At 44.6% G+C, this 22,006-nt stretch overlaps 1 protein-coding gene across 1 annotated transcript; it reads right to left on the reverse strand.

Moving 5' to 3' along the window:
- Positions 1 to 1,987: 1,987 nt before the first annotated feature.
- Atpsckmt (ATP synthase c subunit lysine N-methyltransferase) lies at positions 1,988 to 21,786 on the reverse strand. Its single transcript, XM_050144792.1, has 5 exons — positions 20,326 to 21,786; positions 15,181 to 15,442; positions 12,420 to 12,557; positions 10,775 to 10,825; positions 1,988 to 2,396 (listed from the first exon to the last, which is right to left on the reverse strand). The coding sequence occupies exons 1-5, from the start codon at positions 20,355 to 20,357 to the stop codon at positions 2,226 to 2,228; spliced, it is 654 nt and encodes a 217-aa protein (XP_050000749.1). The 5' UTR covers positions 20,358 to 21,786; the 3' UTR covers positions 1,988 to 2,225.
- Positions 21,787 to 22,006: the final 220 nt, after the last annotated feature.

A 22,006-nucleotide genomic window follows, 5' to 3' on the forward strand; every position in this document is an offset into this window, starting at 1 on the left:
GTTTAGACAAATATCTGCCTTCTGTTTAAGTATATGGTCCATGCTGTCTTTAATGATAGTAAGTTCCCTGTGCTTAATACCTATTTTATAAATAGAATCCTTCCAAGAGCAGTTTACTCCCTCCTCAGAGCAAATAAAGGCAGATTGGGCTCTGTTCCCAAGGGTCTCTGATCCTTGGCCTGACTTCTCCCAGTTGGGACTATGACATGTGGACCTGCTCAGGAGCCTGTTTACTTGTCCTTCCAATAAGCACTGAAGCTCCTCTGCCTCCGCCTCTAGCCCTCGACTATGATGTCTGTACTGTCTTTATGTACCCTAGTCTAACAGAGTCCAAGTAATTCCTCACTTCCTCCTGCCAGCAAACAGTCCACCCGCCAAGAGTGTCCAGACTCAACTCAGATACTCAACCATGTTCCAACTGATTGTGGGAGGTTTGGAAGGATGTTTGGGTCCCATATGGTTGCTCTTTTGACAAGACAGAGAGTAAGCAGTGTCCCTTAAGGGAGGATGAGGAACCATTAGTGATCTATGCTGACAAGAGGTTTTACAAACTATGCCCATGAGCCAGCAAAGGACTCAGTGAGTAAAGGCCCAGCCACCAAGCCCGATGAGCTGAGCTGGATTCCCTGGGACCCAAGTATTCACACAGAACTGATCTCCACGTGTCCACCCACACACACACCATGCACACACACAAATGTAGTGTAAAAAGATGTTTTTTAAATGAGCTACACCCATTCTAGCTAACCCCCAGTCCTGAAATTTTTGAGCCCAGCTTTCCTGAGGCCTCATACGTCATGGCCGTTCTGGTATAATTTAACTTGATTCATCAGCATCCCAATATTCTGACCATCTTTTCTGCAGAGCTATAATGAAAAACAGTAATGAGCAACTTACATTTGTAGGGATGGGAAGTTCTGTCAGAATTACAGAATTATGCTCCACCTTATTATACTGACGTTAGAGGTCTGTTCAAATGATTCAACAGGCCCTACAGAAAGTGGAAAATAAATCGTCGCTTTGGTTCATCTGTGACTCAAGCATGCTGCAAACATTGTTTCTGCAACATCTCCACCAAGTGGCTGTCCAGCTTCTGCTTTCCGTCTACAGAAGGAACTTCAGGATCCAGGGCAAGCCTACATCAGGTGACTCCGTGGAGAACACGTTGACTGGGCGTGGACTTCTATGAAGCCTGTCTACTCACAATCAAAGGTTTTCACTAACTTGACTGCTATCTAAATCAGTCAAGTCTTTTCTCATAAGTGGGAAATGCTAAATAAATGGATGTTCTCATAAAATAAGAGAAGGGGCTAACAGAAATAATCTGCACCTCACTGTATAAGCTTTTCCCTCAGCTCTAAAATGTGAGTATCACTTACAGACCAAAGACTGTGCAGCGGATTTTAAAAATGGATCCTACCAGGACTGTCCTGGTAGCAGACACCAAGGCTGAGAGACAGGAAGTCTCTGCCCGAGGCATTGGAAGTCACACTGAAATGCCCTTACTAACTTCTCCCTGGGCCAGGGAGCTTCTCTAAATGCCTCGTCAAATCTAAGATGCCACTCATAGTAACACAATGACAGCAAAGGGACCACACCACCAATTAAAGCCACATGCAATCTGTCACAATTCCCCCAGTTTAAAACATGTACATGTTACACAGTCTGTTTACACACAGGTGGACATTTACAGATTCAATCAACAAAGTACAGAAAGCATTAGGGTAAAATAGTACTTATAAATATTATAAAATGAAAGTGCCACTCTGAGCCTTTTAGAAAATTAATGTAGCTACAAACTACAGAAGGGAGACAAATCTCACCCATGAACAAAACCACAGGAAACTGCAGATGTCTGCACGATTACCCCCTTTCTCCTCTGTGGCATCAAACCACGCTGCTGCGAGATGACAACCTTCTGGCCCACACACACAGCTCAGTTATTGCATCTTCCAGCATCCTACGGTATGAAAAGGTAGTAGACCCATTCAAAATATTCTCCTAAGAGCAAATTTTACTGGGAAGGTAGAGGAGGAAGGTACACAGAAAATTCAAGGCCAACCCAGGCTACGTGAAATTGTCTTTACACCTAAATGTTTTCCTGAGCTCCTGTTCATTTTCTCCAAAAGGTCAGGACAGCAGCATGACTTCTCATCCCGTGTCAAGGGCAGTTTGCTGTGGCCTCAGTGAAGGTGGACTGGATGGCCCCCACAGTGCTCAAGTGTTCAAGACCTCTTTTCCCGTCCTCTGAAACTGTCCACGTCGTACACCCACACGGTGTCGATCCCCTCTCCAGCAGTGTGGTCTGGAGTCCAGTGTGGGAAAGGGAACCGGCAGGCGATAACTCTAGCACCATCCTCAAGTTCAAGCTCCAGCTTCCTCTCCAGCTGCAGCATCTGTGAAGAACAACAGCAGAGAAGATGACGTCAAAGTCCCCGGCAATACAACCACATCGCTCGGGCAGACACTTACTAACAATGCATAAGGTCACGAGCTTCGGGAAAGGGGCTGGAGTTGAAACACACAAACACACACACAAAGACACGGACCTCTAGTCACTGGTAAGAAGCCCCCTCTTCAATAGCACCCTGGAGGTTTATATACCCCACAGTCAGGTGGGCCAACAGGTGAAAATCTTATCCTCTGATCCTCAAGGCAAGGCAGCACGTGCTCGCTCGTGAAGCAGAGCTGGTAAACAACTTTGACACAGCTTTCAGTAACTCAAATCAGAAGGAAAGTAAAGATCTCTAGCAGGGAAGAGCAGCTGGAGGCCAGGACTCCAAACGGTCCCAACAACACAAAATGACACCGTAACAGCAGTTACAAGGACATCTTCCAGAACCAATTATAAAATAATGTATTTAAGACATATTTTTCTATACTTTTAACATCTCTGAATTGGAACACATCAAACAACTGAATTACAATCACTGTTATTTTTTTTCTCGATAATATCAATACAGTGTGGAATCAACACTTAAGGTTGGTAAAATACTGTCTAATCAGACCATGAAAAGACACACATTCTACCATTTAGAAATAATTTTAAGCCAGGTGATGGTGGCACGCCTTTGATCCCAGCACTCGGCAGGCGGGCAGATCTCGGTGAGTTCTAGGCCAGCTTGGTCTACATGAGTCCCAGGAGAGCCAGGGCTACAGAGAAACCCTGTCTCGAAAAACCAAAAGAATAAGCATGAAATAGGCTGTAACATGTGTCCTCCCTTAGAGGTACTCAGTTCTATGAAGTGCAGCCAGGATCTCACACACTAGACACCCCTCTCCCACTAAGCTACATCTGCAGCAAACCCGTGAATTTCTAAACAATAGAGATTATATCAATCTTATATAATTTTATTACCCTATCTACCAAAAAAGTGATAATATTTACTGCAAGTATTAGCATTTTAACTAGAATCAACAAACATTTTAAATTATCTGCAGTTTGTAAAAATGTATGAGCACCCTCATATTCTAAAAATATGTCTCACCCTACTTTTAACTGATTTTGAGACGGTGTCCATTTGCAGACAAGCTGCAAGAACTGAACAAAGGACCCATATGCAGTCCACCCCGGTGGAGTTCCAGCGCTGCCCCCTCCTGCTCACTACCGTCTTCTTCCCAAGAACTGAACAAAGGACCCGTATGCAGTCCACCCCGGTGGAGTTCCAGCGCTGCCCCCTCCTGCTCACTACCGTCCTCTTCCACCATGAACTGTCTCTAAACCTCTGAGAGGAGGCGGCATACGACACTCTGTTTCTTACACACTCCTCGTGAGGCTCACACCCGGGAACTTATTCTGCCCACAGTAACCCCAGAACAATTCAGTCTTTTCCTCCCAGTGGTGCCCTGTGCTGCTCAGGAAGGGGTTCTGTGTTTAGCCATACGGTGTTAACCCAGGTTTCTGTCCCACTCCGTCCCGCAACTGTTCAGTCCCAAAGAAACACACAGAGGTCTACATTAATCATAAACTGGTTGGCCTATTAGCTCAGGCTTCTTCTTAATTAATTCTTACATCTTAGCCCATAATTCCTGTCTGTGTTAGCCACAAGGAAGGCTTGGCACTTTTTTCAGAGAGGCATTCTCATCTTCTTCCTCTGTGTCTGGTTGACAACTGCAGACTGAATCTTTCCTCTTCCCAGAATTCTCCTATTCTCATTGCCTGCCTCTACTTCCTGCCTGGTCACCTCTCCATACTTTCTGCCTGGCTACTGGCCAACCAGCATTTTATTAAAAATAGTACCAGTGACAGGATAAAAGACCATTGTCCCACAGCAGTAGGGTTTCTTTGGTCTCCTAGTTTTAGGTTTTTGTCTGTTTTTATGTTTTGTTTTGTGGTAGTAGGGGATGATCAGCCTTGTGCATGCTGACCCAGGGCTTCACTTACAGCTCTACCCCACTCGGTCTTTTCTGACCTGGGACACTTCCTATCTTTCTTGTCTTTCATGACAATGGACCAATGACCCTCACTTCAGTCTCCTCGGCCATTTGTTCCTGATGGCTCAGTAGGTCTTTGGCAATGCCTCTGAACTTATCAGAACTCCAGAAGCCCAGAAGGCCCTCCTGCTCCCAGTGGTGACATCAACCACTTGCTCAGGTGAATCTGGAATCTCTGTAATATATTAGTATCTTCCCTTTCCCTTAGTGACATTGGAAGAAACTGTAAGCACCTTTCCTCAGACCATCTCTGCCTAGAATAGCAGACACTGAGGATTGTGACTGCAGTCAATTTTTACTATAAACGTTGCAACGTGGCAACACTTTCATAGGGATCCCCTAAGACCACCAGAAAACACTGATATTTACACTATGATTCATAAGAATAGCAAAATTACAGCTATGACGTGTGGAGGTCCCAGCAGGTGTCAATGCAGACAGTGATCTGCAAAGAGGTAAGAATGAAAACCCAGCATAGTGACCTCATCAGCCTGGATCAGACATCGGAGAACAGTGGCTCACTGTCAGCATATTTAAAACACAGAACAACTTGAGAAAAGGTTTCCAGGCAACAATCGGTCCGACCAGTTCAATCAGGTGCACAATAACTTAAGGCGTGACTACACAGACACTCCCACAAAGTTACATGTGACCACAAGAATGGGTTCTAAAGCTAAGGGCCTAGAATCTAGTGTGGTCTCTGACCAATATAGCACAGAGGTCAGCAGGCCATAGAGCACTTGTGGCATCGCCCCTAAAGATGAATAATGGTCTAGGGAGGGAAGAGCCTGGGGGATTGGGGTGAGGTCTCCCTCTATAGAAGAAGGGGGATGAGGTCTGCCTCACCAGATCCTTAACAAAATCCACTCTCAACTTTCTGGATGGGATTCAGGCATTTGATTTTTATCTCCTCCAGTGCATGATTAAATTCCTAGTTCTCTTAGAGCTTCTCTGTGAGTACAAGGACCTCTGTGCGTGTGCCTAACAATGAAGTAGCAAGAAAAATTATTTTATAGTTGGGGTGGGATCACAGCATTAAGAAGGTTGAGAACCACTGCTCTAGATGAACAGTTAGCATCAGTTAGCATTATGTTGCAAGGGAGAGCTTTCTCTTCCTTGTTCCTCTGCCTCTCTGCCTGCAACATCTATCTACTGCAAATATACATATCATATTCTAATTTCATTCAGTGGATCACAATTCAATGTTGGCCTTGCTTTTGCTAATGTTCAAACTGTACGAATTTGGCCATGGAGCACCTCTTGCATCTGGCTGCTCCATCCTTTGGACATACTCCCGTTAAATATTTTGAGTACTTCCTCATGTTTTGGCTCAATAAAATGTTCCAATCTTTTGTACCTTCCCTCTTGTAACCCTAGGTCAGCTATTCTCAAGGATTCCTAGTTCCCTGTAGTGAAAAATGATACTTAGAAATGAAGATCTAAGCAAAAACTACTCTCTCTAAAAGTAACTACAGCAAGATAGAAAAACCAGCAGGGCTCTTGTGAAGGTTTTATTCTTGACCAGCATCTTACAAAAATGACTTAGAAAAAAAACCATGATATGGATGGGATAAGTCAAAATTTTAATGCATCAATAGGAATGATAATGGAGAATAATTCTATTAAGGAGAAAAGATGTCTATTCTTCTAATGGCTAGTCAAGAATTACAAAAAAAAAAGGGGGAAAGAAATTATTCCTTGAGGGAAGAATTAAATAAGCAAAAAGTAAGACAACATGCATTTTTCAAAATATCAGGTTTCTTATGGTAATTTTGTTCATAAAAAGATAATTGTAAAAATATTCACATTCCTATTCTTTTCTCTCTTATAGTTTCTTTTATTTCAGAGTGACTGTCATATGCTAAGTCAAGATAAACCTAAAAATGAAAGAAGCTATTTCAATCCTAAGAAATTAACTGACTAAATTACACATAAATATGCATCAAATCTGTTCTGATATCACACACGAAGAGTAGTGATATGTCATGCCTGTCTAATAGAATTCAGAATTATTCATATCATTATGGGTTTCAAAGTGACACAAACTCATCATATTCTAATCACATCTTCAGAATTTGAGGCACGCTTTGAATCAGCTAACGGCAGAAGACAGACCTGTGGCTGACAGCGCTGACCCACCACCCAGAAGCCTCCTTCCTCCTCCACTTGGTTCCCAGGGTGGTGACATTCTTACAGAGGATCTCCTGAAGCCTTGGCTGATTATGTCTCACTTCCCAGATAAAGCTCAGGCCTTGGGCAGATCCCTGAGACCTGCCTGCTTCCTGGACCTGCCCATGGTTGTGCAGTCAGGAAGTGCACCTGAGCTCCAGACTCCTCCTTACCCAAGGCTGTCAGTGTGACTTCAGGAGCACCCACAGAGCTGCCACAGATGGCCCTGCCTGTTACTCTCCCAGCTCAGCTCCTGGCAACCCAAACATCCAGGAGCAGAAGACAAGAAGCGGCTGGCCTGGACTCCTCTGTCTCTCGCCACTGCTGGAGATGCCCACTACTTCTGCTGAGTTTCTCTCTGTAGTGCAGCTAGAATTAGATGCCTTCTCACCAGCTAACCCACACTAGACTGCGCCTCAGTCTGTCACCTGGACACCAATAGAGCACGTCTCCCAATCTCTAATGTCTGGGTCTGACCTCCATGCAGTGGTCGTCTCTATGCTCTCTGCTTACCCTCAAGAGCTCCCTCCCTTGGAAGGACCAGCATCCTTCATGTGCTGGCCCTAGTCCCTGGCTCCTCTCAAACTGACATCACCCTCATCACCTGCACTTGCTTAGTGCTCTCCAGCCAACAGGAGAGCACTGCCCATGGAGGGTATCCTTCCAGGAATACTGACCCAGCCCCGCTCCTTCCCTGTCCTGGATAACCCTGCAGACGCAGAGAGTATTCTCCTCTAGGCTACGACATCTTCTCTGTAGATGTCTCATTTAACATATAATCTTTCCACTGTCAGAACACAGTCCAAGAATAGAGTCATGTGAGAAGAACTTGGAGTGCTTTAGTGAGAACACTCCAAGAAAACAAGACAAGGGTCATGTGACCTCAGTTCCTTTGAAACAGGGAACTGTTCTCAGACTGTGTTTGTGCTGCTCCCAGGTGTAGTGGGGAGGAGGGAGTCTACTTCAGATTACTCATTATTGCTTGCGGTTATTGAATTACACCTTTAAACTATCCCCTCTATGACTCTATGGAAAACGTGGTTTTGCCACGTGTGGCTTGTAGACAGCTTGTGCGCATGACAACTTTACTCCTGTGAGCTTTCTTAACCCTCAAAGCATGAATTGTCTGAGGCTCTGAATAGAGTTAGCTATTGCATGCGACTTTAGTCTGCCTTCTCCCAGGTCCCACCACCTCTAGAATGGAGACGAGGTACCACACAATATTCACATTTTGTTGCTCACTTATGTAGTTAAGAGATAAAGAGACCTATCTCCTGTGCAGAAGCCATACCTACTGCATGAGCAAAGCCTGCAGGCACAGAAGTGCACAGCATACGGTATTTACTGAATGCCACAGAGCAGAAGGTAGGGAGCACTAAGACCCACTTCATGGGACCACTGAGGACAGCTTCACAGAGGAAAGGGTAGGTGTTCACTAAGTCCAGTGCAGAGTGGGCCTGATGTCAACAAGAATGGATGCCATAGGCTCTGAGGAGCAGCAGAGCCAAGATGAAGAATTGTACAGAGAACTAAAAAAAAAAAAAAAAGGACTAAGACAAGGTCACAAGTGGGTAAAGGCCACTCCAGGCCGGTCTGGGTCCAATGGCATACTTGGACCTTTTCCCTAAGTTATCAAGAAGTAACAGAGGGTTTGTGTTTGATGTTCTGGGTTTTGGGGTGCTTGTTTGAGACAAGGTCTCACGTAATCCAGGCTGACCTCGAACAGGCTGCATAAACACAGATGACCTTGAATTCCTGATGCTGTGCCTCTGCCTCCCAAGTGCAAGGACTACAGCATGCACCAGCACATCCAGTTCAGGAGTGCTGGGGATCGAACCCAGGGCTTCATTCACAGTAGACAAACACTCTTCCCACCTGAGCTACATCTGCAGCCTCACAGAGGGTTTTAAACAAAGACCAAATTAACCTGCTCTTTTTCACATTTTGAAAAGCGCCTCTTGGTGCATAAATTCACACTAAATAGGGCATTTGGCACTTCCATAGTGTTCACCAGGTCCACATGGGACTCCTCGCTGTACTTGACACATACTTTATATTGAAGTGTTAGCTCTAATTTCCACTTACAACTGCACTGTGCTATCAGAAATAATCCAGCAGGTATCAAAAGCAGGGCTGAGGAGTTCCAATGCAGGCTGTCCTCCTCCACACTGCCCTAAGGCTCCTCCTGGCTCTCCAGGAGCCCCTTGTGCATTAGCTACCCTGAGATGCTTCTCGTGATATGTTGGTTCTGGAAGGCCATCAGCCCATGTCAGGAGTACTGATTGGTGTGCAATTCATAGCATCCTTAGACAGTCAGGTTCAGGGCTTTCCCAGGGCCACACAGCTATCAGAGGACAAAACTGGTGGTCTCCATCTTCCCAGTCAGCTACTTCCAGTTGATAAGAATTTGACGCCGGCTGAAAGTGGGGATCCCACACGTGACACTCCAGCTTAACAAATGCCAAATGAGCTCCCGCCAACCCAGTGCACGCAGAACATGGGCTGGCAGGATCTTTTCTAAGGAACAAGAATGCTCTGTGGATTCCCACTGCTCCTCTTTTCCCTGCAAACAGTGAAATGCTGGGATTCCTCGGTTAAGATTTGTCTGTGTTCAGGAGAATAAGCAATAATTGCAAATATATTTTTCAAAATAACAAGACCCATACTGTCCCTGAGGAAACAGCCCCAAAACACTGCAAACCAAGCCTGCCTGGCGGCAGAGCAGCCTCCACTCCGCATTACAAAGACCACTGCTGCCCCCAGCTGGGACTCGGAAGCAGAAGCTCAGATCCCGCCTCTCAGCTTAACTTCCTCTCTCCAGACAGCATACGATTCCCAATGAATACACTTTTCTACTTTTACATTAAAGTTACTTGTCCCCAATATGCTAATTATTACATCTTAGAAGGAAAAGCCCACAAATCATAAGTAGTAAGCCACCATCAAAATTCCCTATCTAGTCTATGATCCCAAATTATTTTTATTTGTGGGGTGGGAAGAATTGAAACAGGGCCTTATTCTGTAACCCAGGCTGGTCTCAAACTGACAATAACCCTCCTCCCTTGGCCTCCTGAGAGCTGGGAGTACAGGTGTGAGCCCAGGCCTGACCTGAGCAAGCTTTAAGTGATCAGACACCAAGACCTCACACCTGCCTTCACTTTCAGAACAAATACACAGTCAATACGGGTCCCATCGCAGACATACGGAACACAGTCACTTTTGTAAAAACGACACTTCTGGTTTGTAAAAAGAATGTGCCATTACACTGAAAGCTCCAGTGTGGGGGTCAGTTTCTCATGCAGTTAAACCTGTGTATAAAAGTCCCAGGCAGAGCTGGGCATGGCGGCACGTGTCCTTAACCCAGACTCTTGGGAATCGGAGGCTGCAGGTTGACAGCCAGCCTGAGTACACAGCAATTCCCAGGCCAGCCAGGGCTACACACACAGTGATACTCCAGCTCAAAGAACAGCAACAAAAATCCAAGGCATAAATAAGAAAACAAAAGAGCAAAAATGAAATTTCCTTTTTATTTTAAATTAAAAACCCTGTCAGTTATACAGTGCTATTTCAACAAACATCCGATCCTGCCAAGACTATTATGACTACAATTAGAGACTTTGAGAAGTAAAGGGGATTGATTTGTCTGACTCCAAACCAGCAATGGCAGTGAAGCATCCTACCCTGAGCCTCTCTGCAAGGGCGAGAGAGGCCCATTTTCAGTACAATAATGTGGCGTTTTCACTTTGAAAGTACATAATCAAAGTTCAATACTCAGCTCTTTAGCAAATCTGTGAATGGGAGGAAATTGAAACCAGTCAATGCTCATCCACCCTTAAAATTATCTTCCCGCAAAACTCAAGAATGATCAATTCAAAGGGAACATTCCATTAACTTCCCCAAGTGATTGCAGCGGGTGTAAGCGAGCAGCCATGACAATCACCAACTTCACTCAATGCTGGGGCCTCGTAAAGCAGTTTTCAACCTGGGATTGGTAAGGCTTTCTTGGATCATTGAGAATTTTTTCTCTGAAACTAAAATTTTAAAATGCGGCTGAATCTTTAATGACTACACCTGTTAGGTCCTCAGTAGTTCATTAAACCATGGTTCTCTCTAAGCTTTGGGAAGCCATCACTGCCTTGTGAGACCGACAGAGAACAGGGTGCATACTCACCATCTGGGGCACACCAAAAACGACGACATTGGAGTACTGTGCAAAGGTAACCTAAACAAGGTGGAGAACAAGGTGTATTAATCCTAAGACGTCATGCATTACAACCAACCTGTCTCCCTGGAGCCCACAGGGCCAGGAGGCAGGTTTCCACACTCCCCCAAATAGCCTCCTAAAGCATCCTGGGCCTCAGCTCCTGTCCTCACAGGGACTCCATCAAGCAGGACTGTGCCTGCTGCCAGTCAGTTAGACCCCTGATCTTCCTCTTCCCTAAACAGTGCACTAAAGATCAATAAAATAGTGTTTGCAGCAGTTGAAAAACAGAGTAAAAGTGCCTTGCCAGTCAGAATTCTTATTGCCCAATAAAAGTCGTATTTACTCTGTGAGACCGTTTAGTTATACACAGCCTGAAAACAATGCAGGCAGAATCCAAGTGTGTTTTCATCAGCTGCTGAGAACAGTGCCACAGCGGGAATTGTCATGTAAGGAAAAGAGCTTTGTAACACGAGTCACAAGCTTTTTTGGGGTTTTTATTTTGGCTTTTTTAAAACACCAATAACACAGGCACTAAAATCAACAATTAATAAATGGGACCTCATGAAACTAAAGTTTCTGTAAGGCAAAGGACAGCATCAATAAGAAAAAAAGGCAGTCACAGAATGGGAAAAGATCATCAGCAACTCCACATCTGACAGACGGCTAATATCCAAAATATATAAAGAAGAAACTAGACACCAACAAACTACATAATCCAATTACTCTTTGTTTTGTATTCATTATATTCATTCACTTGAAAAACATAATGTAACCACATTGTAATTCTTATATTGCCTGAAAGACTTTGCTGGAGTATACATTCTATAGAAAAAAAGTATACTGTAGGAAGAACAAAGAAAGAACATGAAAGAAGGAAGAATAAAGAAGGAAGCCATCAAGAAAAAAAAATAATCCAATTAAAAAATGGGGTACAGATTTAAACAGAATTCTCAACAGAGGAAACTCAAATGGCCGAGAAACAATTAAAGAAATGTTCAACATCCTTAGCCATCAGGGAAATGTAAATCAAAACAACTTTGAAATTCCACCTCTCACCTGTCAGAAGGGCTAAGATCAAAAGCACAAGTGACATCTCATGCAGGAGAGGACGCAGAGCAAGGGGAGCCTCCTCCGCTGCTGGTTCAAGTGCAAACTTGTTCAGCCACTTTGGAAATCAATATGACAGTTTCTCAGAAAATTGGGAATCAATCTACCTCAAGACTCAGCTATACCACTCCTGGGCATATACCCAAAGGATGTCCCATCCTATCACAAGGACACTTGCTCAACTATGTTCATAGCAGCTTTATTTATACTAGCCTGAACCTGGAAACAACCTAGATGTCTCTCAACTGAAGAATGGATAAGGAAAATGTGGTGCATTTACACAATGAAGTATTATTACTCAGTAGAAAAAAAACAAAAACAAAACAATGACATCATGAAATTTGCAGGCAAATGGCTGGAACTTGAAAAATCCTCCCGAGTGAGGTAACCTGACCCAGAAAGACACCTTCCACAGATCTGAGATGTAAAACGTGGCAGAGCCATACACTAACATGAATAAAGAAGGTCCACTGGCTTCTCCAGCACTGCCCTTGGCATTACATACCTTCCACAGATCTGAGATGTAAAACTTGGCAGAGCCGTGCACCCCTTCTCTCCAGGCACGGTACCTGGAATACCACACCAGCCAAGGGTTCAGCTCATAGCCGACAGCTGGGAATCCTTCCTTTGCAGCTGCAATCACCTGGACAGGGTGGGGGCCAGCAAAAGAAAATTGTCATCTTGCATACGAGTTCCCTACTTAGGGTTTATAGCCCTAAAATAATCCACTAAAATGTACTTCTTTTTCTTTTTCTTTTCTTTTTTTTTGCAGGGGGGGGTTTCACTGTAGTTTTTTTAGAGCCTGTCCTGGAACTAGGCACCTGGCGGTGGTGGTGCACGCCCTTAATCCCAGCACTTGGGAGGCAGAGGCAGGCGGATCTCTGTGAGTTCGAGGCCAGCCTTGTCCACAAGAGCTAGTTCCAGGACAAGAACCAAAAGCTATGGAGAAACCCTGTCTCGAAAAAAAAAAAAAAAAAAAAAAAAAAAAAGATACTTTTTCAGAGCTATTGGGAAAGAGGAAGGGATAGGGAAGAGGGGAAATACGGTAGTTTTAATGAGACGGTCCCATAAGCTCATATAGTTGAATACTTGGTCCCCAGCTGGTGAGACTGTTTGGAAAGGATTAGTGCGAGTAGCCTTGCCAATGGTGGTGACACGTGCCAGCGCTCGGAAGGCAGGTCTCTGAGTTTGAGATCTACAGATCTACAGAGAGGGTTCCAAGACAGCCAGAGCTACACAAAGAAACCCTGTCTCAAAAGAACAAAAAAGAGAGGCTTTGTTCAAGGAGATATGTCACTGGGAGTGGGCTCTGAGGTCTCAAAAGCCCATGCCATTCCTAGCTGGCTTTCTGTCTTCTGCCTACAGGTCAGACAGGAACTCTTGGCCACTATTCCAGCACCCTGCCTGCAGCCGTGATCCCCACTGTGATGGGGATGGGCTCTAACCCGGTAAGCCCAACACTCTTTCTTCTATAAATTGCCTTGGTTATGATGTCTTACCACAGCAATAGAAAAGTAACTAAGACAGGAGCTAAGAGATAAAAGGGGAATGAGTAGGACCAGAGTGCATTATGTACACAGACAAAATTTCACAATGAAACCCATTATTTCATATAATTAATATAATATTTAAAAAGACTACTACTCCTTTCAATGAAGATCCCATGTAAAAAATGTTGTATCTGGGCTGGAGAGATGGCTCAGAGGTTAAGAGCATTGCCTGCTCTTCCAAAGGTCCTGAGTTCAATTCCCAGCAACCACATGGTGGCTCACAACCATCTGTAATGGGGTCTGGTGCCCTCTTCTGGCCATCAGGCATACACAGACAGAATATTGTACATATAATAAATAAATAAATAAATAAATAAATAAATAAATAAATAAATAAATAAATAAATTTTAAAAAAAAATGTCGTATTTAAAGTTCTATATAGTTCATGGACAAGACCCGACTAACCCAAAGTTTTCTGTGTTTTGTCAAAGATCTTGCCTTGAGTATCAGGAGACACTCAGGCTTGTGTTGGACAAATGCATCCCTGGTTCTGGCTCAGCTAACCCTAGTGGCAGGAAACCATGGCTGAAAATGTGCACCTCTCTCCAGCAGTGGCTGGCAGAGCGGACGGGAAAATGAAAGCGAATCACGGATTATGCGCAATGAAAATGACCTGTGCAAAAGCTGCAGCACCCAGGAACTCACGGCAACTGTGGTCGCCAGCACAGGACCTGTACGAGATCAAGCCAGTCAACCTAGCTTGGAAGGGGGAGAGGAGCACCCAGGCCCACCCCCAGCAGATGGCAGCACTCAGCAGTGGACAGTGGTGACAACCCAACAACAGGAATGACTTCACATCACAGAATAAAAATGGTTATGGTTACAGTTTAATATTTTGCCACACTGTAAGAAATGTCTAGAGAGCCTGAGTCACTTTTCAGGGTCTCTAGCGTGACTACAGGCAGGTCTCAATCACAGCCCTATTGGTCTGCACACCAATGATACCAGGACACATCCCCATGCTCACTCTACTCCTGTCACCATAAGGACGAGGCCTAAGGTGTGGCCACCTTCCTCGCTAAGGATCACTCATCTGCCAGCCAGTGACTTTTTCCTTACTCAGAGATTCAGACCAGGATCACATAACACATTACAGTCACTAAAAATCTGATTTTTTTTTTTTTTTGGCAAGGCCTCATGTAGCCCAAATTCTGTACCTAGCAGAGGCTAGCCTTGAAGCCACCATTCTCCTGCCTCCACCTCCCAAATACTGGCATTTTAGCTACATGTAACTATGCCCACCCTGAATTCCTATCTTTAGTCAAGCTGGGCTTCACCAATGGCCTTTCTTATTTTTAACTTTCTATTAGCCCCTGGGAATCATTACTTACTCAGGTATCGCTACAGAGAAACATAAAGCAAGCATCTAAACTGCAAAAGAGTAAAGGTAATTTAACTCCCCAACTCCACATGTTTCTTGTAATCATGCCACATTTACTGGACCAAAAATTCTAATAGACATTGGTAATTAACAATTAACCGATTCTTTCTATCTGGCATGTTTACAGAGTACTTTCCTCCAGGAGGAAAAAAAAATCAGAGAAAAATGAACTCTAAACACATGCTGGTGGTCCAACAGTTTACCCAAACACAAAATGAAACACACACTTTTCAAACCGTTGTATTTGGCAAATCTTTGCAGAAGCCTCCTAAGAAACGTAAAGCAGAAATCCTGACAGTTGTGGCTCGAACCCTGTAGTTTTTATGTGACTCACAATGCGTCCGTCGCCACTGCCGATGTCCACCAGGGAGCCTCTTCTGTGCTGCAACATCTTCACGACATTTTCAATCTGCTTCGAAGTGGCAGGCACAAATGGCAAGCAAACTTTCCGCAGGGCCGGTGTGATAAACGGAGTGGCCACAGCGTACACCGTCACCAGTGCCCCACCAATGATCCCAGTAAACAAGAACCCCCAATTGCTCTTCTTCAAACTGTCGGATTCCAGATTGGTAGGCAGAACATGATGGCCAGACTGCCTTTCTTCCCCAGGTGTTTCTAGGTACGAACCGTTGTTGAAAGAAAGCAGAAACACAGAGCACACATTACAAAGTCAAGGCTTCATCTTCCCGACAACTCTTCTGACACACGTTTCTTGTTTATGTTTACTTGTGTACATGTGTGTGTGTGCTTGTGTGCGTGCACACGCGCATGGGCCTGTGCAGATCCCACACAGGCCAGCAGAGATGTCAGTCCCTGAAGCTGCAGTTACAGGTGGTTGTGGCGGCCTGGCACGGGTGATGGGAAGTGAGCTTGGGTCCTCTGCAAGAGCACCAAGTGCTCCTAACCACAGAGCAACCTCCCAGTCTAACTCATCTTTTTAAAGGATACATTCACTGGGTATAATCTAATTTACAAGATAAAATTCTGCAATGACTTCTAAACCCCACCAACAAAATTAAAGAGATTTGGAGAAAATTCACTTTTTTTTTTTTTTTTTTTTTATTTTCGAGACCGGGTTTCTCCGTAGCTTTTTGGTTCCTGTCCTGGAACTAGCTCTTGTAGACCAGGCTGGCCTCGAACTCACAGAGATCGGCCTGCCTGTGCCTCCTGAGTGCTGAGATTAAAGGCATGCGCCACCACTGCCTGGCCTGGGAAATTCTTTAATACTAATGAAAGATTAAAATCTTTTCTTTGGGGGTAAGGGGGAGGGAAATGGGAGGCTGGGAGGAGGCGGAAACTTTTTTTTTCCCATTCTCAATAAAATAAAAAAAAAGAAAAAAAAAATCTTTTCTTTCCATTGTACTGGTTTACATATCTAGGACTCTAGTAATTAATGTGTTATCTCAAAATCCATTATTGCATGTTTTAATCATAAACTTCACATTTTTATAGTCTAAACCAAGAAAGTCAAGGAAAGGCAAGCATTAAAATGTCCAGTTATTACCCATGTAAAAGACACTGATGGCATTACACACCAAAACCGTGCTAGCATCTACAATCCAGTTGTACAGCTACAAATTTGAGGTGACCAGAGATGAAAATTAGATTTTGCCAAAGTGCTTAATAAAAAAAAATTTGAAAGCCCATGGCAGGGGGGTCATTTCAATACTCTCAGCACAGAAGAAAGCCGACAAGCTCTAATCTGGCTGCGGAGAAATGAATGTCACTGTACTATTCCTCATCCTGAGTTGGCACTTGCATCCTCGTGGGATGCAAAACTAAAGGGAGGGGAAGTTGATTAAGGACAAGCAAAGCACAGCTAAAAGCCAGACAAGGTGCCAGCTCTGTGGCAGTGTAGCCACGTGACCTCAGTCCTCCTGATGATCCACCTCCGCACCTGTGGGCCTGAGAACAGCTGGGGCAGTGACTGAGCAGGTGCAGGTAAGGCCCTCCTGAGGCTCAGGCAGGCACACAGGAAGCAGGGACACCCAGTGTCAACTGTTTACACATTACTGGAACATCGTGGAACCCCACAGCAAACAGATCGCTGCTGTGGGTAAGACTGGCAATGCATGAATCCACAGGAAGCAGGAAACTGTCAGAGAGGAACAGCAGATGCTTGCTGTTCACATATGGCTGGTCCCAGATATCAGAAAGTCATTCAAAAGGCCTGCGGGGTTTACTTCAAGCTGCTGTAAGAAGGGACCACAGCCTTATTTCTCACCATCCAGCGGAGGTCAGACGTCTGCAGTGGGCTGCCAAGTGCAGAGAGATCTCAGCTCATAAGACAGGAAGCTGACCCACCAGAACGAATGTGTTGTTGGAGAGAAACCCAGTTCACAAGGTGCTGGTCTACCTTCTTTTGCATACTGACAGTGGACCTCTTGTGAAGCCATAAGCACTCCTCTTGTACAAGATTCAGCAGAGTATGGATTATTGGGCACAATTCTTTCCCATGTACTGGTATACTGGACCACCACCACCCCCATTCTCTGGGAATTCCAATGGTGATGTGGGATTCCCCTCTGTATGCTGTGAATACCATCGGTTAACAAAGAAACTGTCTTAGGCCTGCACAAGGCAGAACTTAGATACTTGGGGAAAACTAAACTGACTGCTGGGAGAAAGAAGGCGGAGTCAGTGAAAAGCCATGTGGCCCAGCCAGAGACAGATGACAGAACTTTACCCAGTAAGCCACAGTCTTGTGGCGATACACAGATTAATGGAGATGGGTTAATTTAAGATATGAGTTAGTCAGAAATATGCTTAAGCTACTGGCCAAACAGTATTGCAAATAATATGGTTTCTGTGTGATTATTTTGGGGCTGAGCAGCCGGGAACAAGCAGCCTCCAACAAGACAATGGGAATAAAGAAACTGATGCAGAAAAGTACAAAGTGAAGAATTCATTTCGCCCTCAAATCTAAATCCTGTATTTGCTGTAAGTCTTCTTCTAAACCCTGAAGGGGACACTGAGGCTGGCACTCAGAGGTCCCCAATAAACAAGACTGCGGTAGTGGCATATTATTTGTTTTAATAAACAAATCTTGCCTAAAGACCAGAGGCAAAGCTAAAGCTACTAGAAGATAGGCAATGGTGACACACACCTTTAATCCTAGGGTTCAAGGCCACTCTGGGCTATACAAAAATCAATGCAGAAACAAACCCAGGTGGTGGTGGCCTACACCTTTAATTCCAGTGCTAGGGAGTTATACTCCCTTAATCCCAGCACTAGAGGAGATATAAAAGAGAAAGAGAGGCTGTCTGTTAAGTATGTGGTCGCCAAGCCTTGGTAGAGGTAACACTTCTCTAGAGGCTTGGCTGCTTTGCTTTTCTAATTTTTGGGTTGAACCCCAATAGCTCACTCCAGGATTTTATTATTTGTGCTACAGGCTGTAGTACTCCTAACGCCTTTTAAGATCAGTTCCTTTGCATTTTCCAGCTTTCAAAATCTACATGCTTTGATTTCAACCCCAAAGCACTCCAACCCCTTCTTCCATCTTGATAACTCCTTTCTCCCATTCCTGCCCCTCTTTGCGACAAGAGTGTGCACACCTAGTTAGTGCAAGGTAATTTCTGATCCAAGATCTTCAATCACATTTGCACAGGCTACACCAGTCAGAATGCATATATTTGGGGAGGGGGTTGATATTCTACACACTACACCCGCAGAGTGGTAACAATCTATTCTGCTGAGTTAAAACTCTAAACACAGGACACAATAAAAGCTGCCACACAGAAACAGGTCACAATCCAGGACAGCTCTCAACACCCAGCTTCCTATTACACTCTGCTTCTGACACCCCCTTCAAATGAGTTTTCGAGCTGCTTTTGTAGTAGAGAGCCAACGTGAGGAGAAGTAAGGCTGTCACTGATGCTGTGATCATGAGGAAGGGAAGTAATTCTACTGCTGATGTTGTGATCATGGGGGTGGGAGTGCGAATCTGATGCTGATGTTGTGATGGGGAGTCTGCTGCTGATGCAATGATGGGGGGTCTGCTGCTGATGCTGCCATCAAGATATATAAAGTAACCTTTAGGTGTCTGATAACAGAAACCTTCAGCAATTGCAGTTATAATTTTGACACTGTGTGGAAAAATATGCTAGAATCATTGCACATTTGCTTATTTGAGAGAAGTCAAGGCTCATATGCCTTGCTTTCATGCATTGACCTCTAGGATCATCCCAATGGAACAGAGCATAGTCTGTAAACACATGTAAGACCAGTCCTGGTGTCTCAGAACCTAAGCCAGCTGTTTAACATTTGATAAGCTGCTACTATAGTATGGCTTGCTAACCAGGAAATTTTTCGGGTTTTTTGCTGCACAACTCAAAACTTAAGAAAGGGTTTGATAATACAACTATCCTTCTCTGATTACCACGTTTAAATGAACACGTACAAAGTATAAACCAAAAGACTGTGCAGCAACTGTTAACTGCTATCCTTGAAGACTACCATTTGGAGGAGTGGAGGATCCAGTTTTCTCTTTTTGAGACAGTCTTGCTATGAAGGCCATGCTGGTCTTGAACCCTCTTGCCTCAGCCTGCCAACTTCTAGGATTACAGGCATCCACCACCACACTCCGCTTAGAAACCCAGCTTTTTAGACTCTACTGCGACACAATTAATAGCTTGCCCATTGAACGTGCACAATTTAACAGGTTCCAGTATAGATGTATGTAACCTTCTTCAGTTTTAGAGCGTTTCCATGGCCCTTTAGCTGTCGTCTCCCCACCCACACTCTGCCACCTGCCCTAAGCAGCCAGGACTTTTTATCTCCTCTACTTTGGACTTATCTAAGTATCTTGCAAAGGCCAGGGAGATGGCTCAGTGGGTACAGTGCTTGTTGTTCAAACATGAAGACCTAAGTTCATACTCCCAGCCCCCATACAAAAGCCAGGCACAACCACAGCACTGGAAGGTGGAGACAGAACCCAGGATTGGCTCGGCAGCCAGCCTAGTCAAAACAGGCGAATTCCAGGTTCAGTGGGCAACCTTGTCTCAAAAAAAAAAAAAAAAATGAAGTGGAGTACAACAGAAATACCTTGAGTCAAACTTTGGCCTATGTGGGTACACATGTAGAACATCTGCACCCACACATACATGTAGTATGTGGTCTCTAATCAACTCCTGGCATTTAAAATGATGTGCTCAAGAGTCATCCACGCTATTCCTTTTCTTAAAGCTAAACACAACTCTATCATATAGACAGACCACACTATTTATCAATTTGAGCAATAATTAAAGACATATCAGGTGGCCCAAATTCTACCTCACCTCATGTACCCTTTCATAAAAACAGCAATATATACAATAACAAGGGCCTGGTCTCCAGGGTCTCCCAGCTGGCCTGGGTAAGTAGCTGGGACTAATTGAGGCAAGCAAAGGATGCAAGAAATGTTATACTGAATAAAGGGACAAGGGAGGGAAAATATAAATAGAAAATCTGAACTGAGGGCAAAAGCAGAGTAGGAACCTACAGGAAGGCAAGTCTCTGAATACAAGTGGTCATCCGTGCTCTCCTTCACCACATGGGATGGAGACCCAGAACTGGCTGTCGGGCTTGGCAGCAAAGACACCCTTGAAACCTTTGGAGAAACCAGCCTTGATGTCCACCAGCAGATGAATGGCTGGAGTTGGATATATACACACAATGGGGTTTTATTCAGTTGTAAAATAAAAATGTTTCAGAAAGGCAAATATCTAATGTTTTCTCTCTGATGTAAAATCTTGAATGGGGGAAGAGGAAGGAAATAAGAGGGCAACAAGAAAGACAAAATACTGCATGTGGACCCTAGATTTAATGATGTATTATATATGTGATAAGTAACTATTTGGGGAACGAGGATCAGCAAGTGGGAAAACTGGGAGAGGGGACAGTGAAGGGTGCTTAAAGGAAGGTGCAGTGGCATAATTAGATATGAAAATGTTATAATGAAACCTCATTTTGTATGTTTTTCTTAAAAAAAATCTTTCTTGTACTGACCTAAGGTCATCTGTGTCCTTTGCTCTACATACCCTGCTGATACTAGGAGTCATCCCGACAGCGTTCCGACAGAAAATAAGGTAAAATCAACAGCAAAATGGATTTGCAGAATCCACCGTTTGAATTTTTTTAAACACCAACTCATCAAAATTGAAGGGAAATAAGACTACTATAAAATACAAAAGACACCGGAACCATCACTGACTGGAAGACAGAGGGCTAAGGCATTAGGCAAGATTAACATGACAGCAGGCTGGCTTCCAGGTCTGTGCGGCTACATGCATTCTAATTTTGAGTGCCTAATAAAACCTGATGATACAGGAGGGACAGTACGGTTAAAGAGAGTGGAAATCCGTAATAAATTCAAGTTTATAAAACGGATAGTCATTTCGGGCCGATGGACAGTACAATTAGCGTTACGGTATCTTTCTAGCACCAAAACGCTGGGGTTAAGAGACTCTGAGCCCAAGACCGTGCCACATCGTCTCCTTCTAGCAGTGTACCCTGGGCAAGTCACAGGATCTGTGCAACGTGGGGCGTTAAGAACAAATACAGCAAGAGACCAGGCACTGTTCTCCCTGAACACTTCCAGGAACCCTGTCAAGTAGGCAATATTATTACTGCCATTTTTTTAAGACAAGAAAATAAAACCGCAAGCTCGGTAACACCCAAGCAGCAGCTAGTCCACAACAGGGCTTTGATTCCAGCAGCCCTGAGTCGTAAGATCGGACTGAGGCATAATTCGTGTGCATGGAAGCGGGAAACCAGTCCCCGGCAAGCACTGCGGTCGCCGCGACCCAGCTAAGAGAAGACCGGCAGGGGCGTGGAGGACGGTGCAGGAGGAGAGCGCGGCACCCACGCGCGCCCGCGATCACACCGGCTGACAGCCGTGCACCCACCCCCAAGCCCGTCTGCACCGCAGTCAAGCGAGGAACCCGCCGCCATGCCGGCCAAACCTCACCTCCTCTCTCCATCGCGAAACTTCCGGGGAGAGCGGAAGTGGGACCTACCATCTTCCCAGAGCCGGGGTGGGAAGAACGGAGAAAATGTCTTAAGGAAATTAGCTGCACGCTGCGAGCCTGTCTTCAAAAAAGTCTCATAAATCACAACCTTGAATAAGTGACTGAACTAGGTCTAGTATTAGTATTTGGGTTCTATAAGTTGCCTTCCTAGTT

Source organism: Alexandromys fortis, unplaced genomic scaffold (assembly GCF_014885135.2).
Source record: "Alexandromys fortis isolate MF-2015 unplaced genomic scaffold, M_Fortis_MF-2015_v1.1 scaffold_52, whole genome shotgun sequence".
NCBI classification, from domain to species: Eukaryota; Metazoa; Chordata; class Mammalia; order Rodentia; family Cricetidae; genus Alexandromys; species Alexandromys fortis.